Genomic DNA, 7,495 nt, shown 5'->3' with positions numbered 1-7,495 from the left:
ATTTTGCACATGCAGAGCCTGCACACTGCAAAAAATGTCTTGACCTCCAATGCGGTAAAGAATTTCCACACCTGAGATGACCAAACATAGGACTTGGCATCACCAAATCCATAAAATGTGCTTCCACATTCTTTCGAGCCTCCTTAACCAACATCTGCTGCAGAATCACATGCTCCTGAACTGAAGAAGGAGATCTGCCCCCTGAAGATCATTGGCTGGATATCGTTCCACTCAATATTGCCAACATCAACATCTTCCTCTGATAAGGATCGTTATTCCGATCCCGATCATCAACCCTGAATTGGCTGACAGTTGTCTCAGTGCGGAAAATATCCCCTGCTCTTTGCCCCCCTCCAGATTCCCACCTCTAGATCTTCCCCGACTATGAGTGCACCTACCCCCCCCCCCAAGGCTGCCAGTGCCACAACAACCACCACGAACAAAGCTAGCCTTTTAGTAAAGTCATCCACCAACTCTGCCCTAGCTCATACAAGACTAAAACAGTGACTGCTCTCATTCAACGCATCAATTGTAAGAAGTTGTTGTGAAATATCTTTCTTAGCAACTGGAGTAATGTATCTGATAGGAAAAGGCACCTTACTTGGTGTCAGAGAAGACAGAGATATTCGTTGACAGAATTGGAACAGTTAATTGAATAGATGAACTATAACAATGAGGAATGTACAGATTACTAACTCAAACTGATGGTGTCACCTTCAGAAGTAACGTCATCCTGCTGTGACTGAGACGAGTGATGTGCCATATAGTCCATATTGTCCTTTACGTCCTGCCACCAATGTGCTTGTCACAGTCAAGGAAGGACAATTGCAACCTGTGATTAGTAATACTACTGCCCAGACAGCTGGTGCCACTGATGGTGCTGCTACTGCTACTTGTGTCTTACCTATTTTTATTGTCAGAGCCTGTGGTAGTTTTTTTTGTTTTCTTTCTCATTGTTCCTCTGTGTCGATTTTACATTTTTGCTGCGCTAGAATTAGCTTTAGATTTTTGAACCACATTTCCCCCTTAACAAAAAGGAGCTACCAACTAATTCTAGGTACATGGTAAAAAAAAAATAATAGCACCAACAGGGTGTGGTATTGGCATCGCCTATACATGCATCAAATTAGACCAATAAAGCAAGTGTGCAAAAACTTGTACTGTTTGTGAGACATACACACTTTGTGGGGCAGTCATAGAGTTGTTTTTTTTTCTCTTTCAGCAATATTGGTAGTGATTTGCTGCTGCATAATTGCAAAAAAAAAAACGTGATTGAATTGCAGAAGCACCATAATCAAGCAGCAGCCGCCAGCTTTAGCTATGTGCCCCTCCCTGGCTCTTCCTTACAGAAACAGTGATTCTCCTAAATTATCCAATCAATGAAATCTTCATTATTACATTATTATTTTTCCTTCAAACACTAAAAAGACCTAAGCTGTGTAAATATGTCAACAGGACCAAGCATACTACATAGATACAGGAACAGAACCAAGCTTACTACATAGGTACAGGATAATGAAAACATGTATACAAATTCACCAGAGCCAAGCATACTACATAGATACAGGAACAGAACCAAGCTTACTGCATAGATTCAGTAACCGAAGCAAGTTTATTACGTGAATACAGTAACTATGGATGAAGTAAATATAAATGTATAACTACCATCAAGCAGAGACTGAACTAGTAGTATAAAGCTCCACCTCAGCAAAGGACAGTAACTGGCGGCTTGAAGAGGAAAAAGAGAGTTGGTTTAAGCTAGGACCTGTGGGACTATTTAATTGGAACCCTATGTGTACCTCACATCCCCCACATCCAACTTGGCAGCCACAGGGTTGGTTAGCTTGTGACCTATACAGACTATTTGATCAGAAGAGCCACTTCTGGGAACCCTATGTGGCGACCTTGAGGGTTCAGTCGCCACAGAGGTACTGCATCTCACCCAGAGGTGTGGTATCTCACTCTCAGGTAAGGATGGAGTACTGCCCGGGACCCTAACACCTGCATCCAACACTACACTACTCCAGACCAGCAGCAGGGGCAAGATGCGTCACTCTCCTGCTGAGCCCTGTCCCTGGCTGGAGTGGAGGGAACCAAAGTAGGGGGAACCATGTAGTGGGTGTGGGTTGAGGAAGAAATTCAGGGGAGCTCAGTAAGAAGTGATATAAAATGGGATGGAACCATCTAGAAGGGTTCCAGTCAGGGAAGAAGTAAGAGAGAGTCAGAGGTAGAGTTGGGACCAGGAGCTCTGCAGGAGCTCTGCTCAGGCCTGAGTGAGGAGGCCCAGGAGAAGGAGAGGAGGAAGGAACGGGAGCTGAGAGAAGGCTTCAGGAGTGAAGAAAGGATCCCAGGGGTACGGGCAGTGCTGGAGGCCACCCGTACGCCCGAGTCTACCAGGCGGTGGAGTGATCGGGTCGCAGAGGGGACCGGCCCCTAACTAGTGAGAATTGCAATATTCAACTAGGTAACCAGAGGGTGCAGCATTTCAGGTGCTGCAGCCAAAAGCCACATCTAACTCACCGAAAAGGTGGACATAGAGGACCCAGGGGACAGAGAAGACGACGCCCGACAAGGTCCGCGGTCACTGGCTTGGGACACTGGGTGTGAGGTGCAGGGAGACGGCCTGAAGGAACACACAGAAGGGGGTCCCGTTATGTACTCCGGAGGTACCTGAGGGTTGGCTGAACCCCTCCCTGAGTAAGCACAGAATGACGTGGGAAGTTATGATCTGCAGTTGTAACCAGGAGCAAAGTGAGAACTGTGAGTAAATCCGGAAGACTGCACCCCACTGTCTCTGTGAATTATTACTGCTGTGCCATCACCCCCTGCACTACACTACACAGCAACATCTATAACATCACCATTTCCTGCCCTGGAGCTTAGCTCTACCTGTGGAGAGCTGAACCAACTCTGCTGCACTAACATCATCTCCAGAGGTTCTGCACCGCAGCGGCGGCTCCATATAGCGCATTACCACATGTGGGGTCACGAACTTTATATAAAAACTATAAATCCCCTGTAAATATCCCCTTTTATAGACCACCCTGGGTGACGGACCGGGTCACCGCCACTGTGACATCTCCCCTAGCAACGACCGGCCCGGCACCGAGTACCCCACGGCCCAGGGGGCGCGTCACCTACGTGACCTTTTCTTATCCCGTATGCCAAACCTAGCATCTACTGGATCTACTGTAGTTTTAAGAAAGGGTTATTTGTGGTGGGACATTAATAATACGAATATTAATTCATTGGTAAATTTATTTTGCTATGGAAACGCCCTAGAATATAATTTTTTGTAGATTACAATTATTTTATTTCTTAAAGCCTCTGTTCGGATCCCATATAAAATAGGGTTTAGGGTTATGGACACTGTTAGACCTGTTATGGAGATGACAACATGGGCAACAGTAGAGAGGGAATCACCACCCAATCTATACCGGAACGTAACAAAAAGAGTAGCAGCCAAGAATGTAGAGAATGTGACTATGTGGGTGATGAGGGTGTGGATGGCCTTCTGATAAGTCTCCACAGAGATCTTCAGACAGACAATAAATGTCCTTATGTAGCAGTAGATCACCACGAGTACACAGCCAATCACCATGGTCATTGTCCAGATGGTGCCAAAGATGTTGTTGATAGATGTGTCACCACAAGCCAAGCGTAGAAGAGACATGGTTTCACAGTATATATTGTTAACATATACCCCACATATAGATAACCTGGCAGCTAAGCTCACAGTTATACCAATACCTAAGAAGACATAAACTAATACAGCAAATAATATCCGGAAAGCTCTTCTGTTGTTCATCAGGGTTGGGTATCTCAAGGGATAACCGACTGCTAAAAAACGATCAAAGGCCATAACTGTGAAGGTAAACAACTCAAGAGAACCAAAGATTTGAATAAAGAAGGCTTGGATGAGACACCCCGGCAGTGATATGGTGTTAAAACCAAACAACAGATCAATCGCCATCTTGGGTAAAACACTCGAATTTCCAAACATGACATTGAGCACCAGGTTGCCAATGAAGATGTACATGGGTTCATGGAGGGTCTCTTCTGACCAGACAATATATACTATCATTGAAGAAAGTATCATGATGGTGACATACATTATTATGGCCAATATGGAATACAGATACCAGAGGTATTCCATCTCTACAACTCCAAGGAGAACAAGATTTGTGTACGTCTTGGACATGTTCTCCATCTCCTTCGAAGACTCTGCAATTTTTACAAGATCAGCATCTGTTAGTTTTTTTATGAAGAGAACAAAAAAGAACAATTATTTCATGCATATAAGATGCAAAAATCATTTTCATAAATAATAATAATGGATCTGAACTCTGGAACAACTAATCTACACATGCAAAGGAGCTAAGCCTTTTACTTGGCTCAAGTCTTTGCAATTTCTCTTGCTCTTTATAACAAAAAAATTAGAAAACCCTTCCACATTATCTAAAATCACTTTCATTTTACCACTTGGATAAGTTCTGTGATTGCATTATCAAGTCGATCTAGGATCTACTTGGAGTCAACTACCTTGACAAAATGTTGAACATATAGTAACGATGTACAAATAGCATCAATTAAAAGTATTTTATAATACTAAATGAGGGTAAAAACAAAACACACCATCAGTTTAGACGGTATGTGGCAGTTTAGTCACTTGCCCCAAACCGGGGTTTCACTGTTTGGGCTTCTTCTGGAGTATGCTATGATATCAATAATATAAATACGAATAATGACACATAATTTAACGCAGTCTGGAAATTTAAAAAGAAAAATCCATAAAATAACTAGAAAAAAATATAAAATTATTGTTGTTTTATCTTATTAATATGAAAAACTTTTCCAAAGATAATTAAAAAACTATAATTATTTTATTCACTTATATAGCGTCATTAATTCCACAGCGCTTATAGACATTATCAGCACTGTTCCTATTGGAAGCTCACAATCTACATTCCCTAGAGAAGGGTTCCCCAACTCCAGTCCTCAAGGCCCACCAACAGGTCATGTTTTCAGGATTTCCTTACTATTACACAGGTGATGGAATTATTGCCTGCGCAGGTGATGTAATTATTACCTTAGCAATACTAAGGAAATCCTGAAAACATGGCCTGTTGGTGGGCCTTGAGGAATAGAGTTGGGGAACCCTGTCCTAGAGAGTGGGAGATAACTGGGGAACCCAGCGGAAACCCAAGCAAACACAGGGTGAACATACAAACTCCTCCATAGAATCATAGAATCCTAGAATATTAGAGTTAGAGGGAACCTCTTGGGTCATCGTATCCAACCTCCCGCTCAATGCAGGAGTCACTAAACCATCTCAGACAGATGTCTGTCCAGCCTCTGAAGACTTCCATTGAAGGAGAACTCACCACTTCTCGTGGCCGTCTGTTCCACTCATTGATCACCTCACTGTCAGAAAGTGTCTTCTGATATCTAATCTGTATCTTCTCCCTTTCGGTTTCATCCCATTGCTTCTAGTCTTTCCTTGTGCAAATGAGAATAAAGCTGATCCCTCTGCACTGTGACAGCCCTTCAGATATTTGTAGACAGCTATTAAGTCTCCTCTTAAGCCTTCAATTTTCCTTGGTGGGATTTGAACCCAGGACTCTAGCGCTGCAGTGCTAACCACTGAGCCACCATGCTTCCCCCATTATATTTATCTTTTTCCCTTTGTCATCATAAGAAAACCGCATAAATGGATTTAAAAACTGAAACCGTTAGTTCAAATCACGCAATCACATGATTAATTTCCACCAATAATCTGCTACTTTAACCCTTCATTTATTAAAAAAAGGGTCATGTAACCCCACTAAATCATTCACGGGACTTCTCAGACTTCATCAATTGTATCCATTTTAAATTGCATTAAAATCCAATAGTAGAAATCACTAAAAGCTACCTGTTTGTATCCTTTCAAATTAGATATTTATAATTGACATTTCATACTTTGCTATGTCTGAGCACTCACCCTCCTCCGAGTGCTACAGTTCAGGGCTACAAACGGAAAAAAAGAAAAGAATGGCAGCAGTCATGGTCAACAATTGAGCATTAATAATATACCTATCCCTATTTATATGTAATAAAAGTTTTACATTAAAAAAGGTCTGTCACTAGATTTCACAACAAAAATTCAGGTGTAAAAACTTTAAAAACAGCTTTTATACACCATTCAGACATGAAAGTACACCAGCCTTGTCAAGTCTAAGAAATCCCTATAATAATGCATGCAGTGTATATAAACTTCAATTTGAATGAAAAAAAAAAACATCTAAATTATTGATTTAACCTGAACGTGAGGAATTTTAGGAAGTGTTACTAATCAAACCTACAATCCTAAGTGATGGGTGTCGCAGAGTGCATCTTCTTACAGTCACCACGGTACTTACAAGAGCTTCAATCAGCAAGATATCTTGAGTAAACAGTATTTACTTCATACTGGTTAAACATGAGATACAATTCAGTGTCACACAGTCCGTGTGCTGCTGACATAACACATTCAGGAAAGAAAGGGAAAAAACACAGGAAGTAAAAACAACCAACAATTGAGAGCTTTTCTCCCCTCATTACAGCAAGCATATAACTTTATACACTATCGCCATCTGCTGTCTGGTTAGTATAAAGTCCTCCTTTCACTTATAATAAGTCCTAATCTGTTGTATATGCCAACAATGGGTACAAAATTCACCCCAGGAAATACCAACCTGTACCTTTGAGTCTGGATAATCAAATATCATTTGAAAAGCTGTTCAGGGACTATAGGGAGACTGGACTAGTCCAACGCCGCCTCTGTCCAACTTCTCCCCACAACACTCTAGTTGGTTGACAGGTTTCTGCCTATGTACACATTATGCGGCATTTTAGAGAAAGACATACTTGGCTGCATTCATGGAGCTAGGTGCAAAGTCATGCTGCCCATGGTTCATGCAACATACAGTAAGTCTAGTGACAGGTTCCCTTTAATCCTACTAATTAAGTTTTGTCAGTTTTACCATTCACAACCGCTGGATTCAAAATATAGGCAACTGATATATTAAATATGTAAGGTGAAATTGCAACAGTTTGAAAGTTTTTTCACAATCTAAAATAATGAAGGAAAACTTTTTACAATGAAATTCCTAAAAGAGATATTGAAGAGAAAGCCTGGTTGGAACTAACCATAACTTCCCTGCAGAACTCTCGCTGTCTCGGGGTCATATTTGACACAGACCTTTCTTTTATTTCCCATATCCGATCACTCATTCGCTCGTGTCACCTCCACCTCAAAAACATCTCCAGAGTCCGACCTTTTCTCATCTTTGAAACTGCACAAACTCTTCCTGTCGCTCTTATTCATTCTTGTCCGGACTATTGCAACTCTCTACTGATTGGTCATTTATTATTTATTATGCTTTGCTATTATACTTCGCCATCAAATTCCACAGCGCTTTACAGACATCATTACTGTCCCCATCGGGGCTCACAATCCTAGGACCCCAGTGCT

At 41.7% G+C, this 7,495-nt stretch overlaps 1 protein-coding gene across 1 annotated transcript; it reads right to left on the bottom strand.

Moving 5' to 3' along the window:
• Window positions 1-3,265: 3,265 nt before the first annotated feature.
• Window positions 3,266-4,210, bottom strand: LOC141242693 (olfactory receptor 52B6-like). Its single transcript, XM_073668858.1, has one exon. The coding sequence runs from the start codon at window positions 4,208-4,210 to the stop codon at window positions 3,266-3,268; it is 945 nt and encodes a 314-aa protein (XP_073524959.1).
• Window positions 4,211-7,495: the final 3,285 nt, after the last annotated feature.

The sequence above is a fragment of the Phyllobates terribilis genome, unplaced genomic scaffold (genome assembly GCF_046119375.1).
Source record: "Phyllobates terribilis strain yellow unplaced genomic scaffold, ASM4611937v1 Scaffold_2__4_contigs__length_985480577, whole genome shotgun sequence".
Classification (NCBI taxonomy): domain Eukaryota; kingdom Metazoa; phylum Chordata; class Amphibia; order Anura; family Dendrobatidae; genus Phyllobates; species Phyllobates terribilis.
This window is presented reverse-complemented; position numbering and strand designations above follow the sequence as displayed.

What these genes read in the sequence shown, in the direction of transcription:
- LOC141242693 (XM_073668858.1), bottom strand. Translation starts at nt 4,210, where the DNA reads ATGGAGAACATGTCCAAGACGTACACAAATCTTGTTCTCCTTGGAGTT.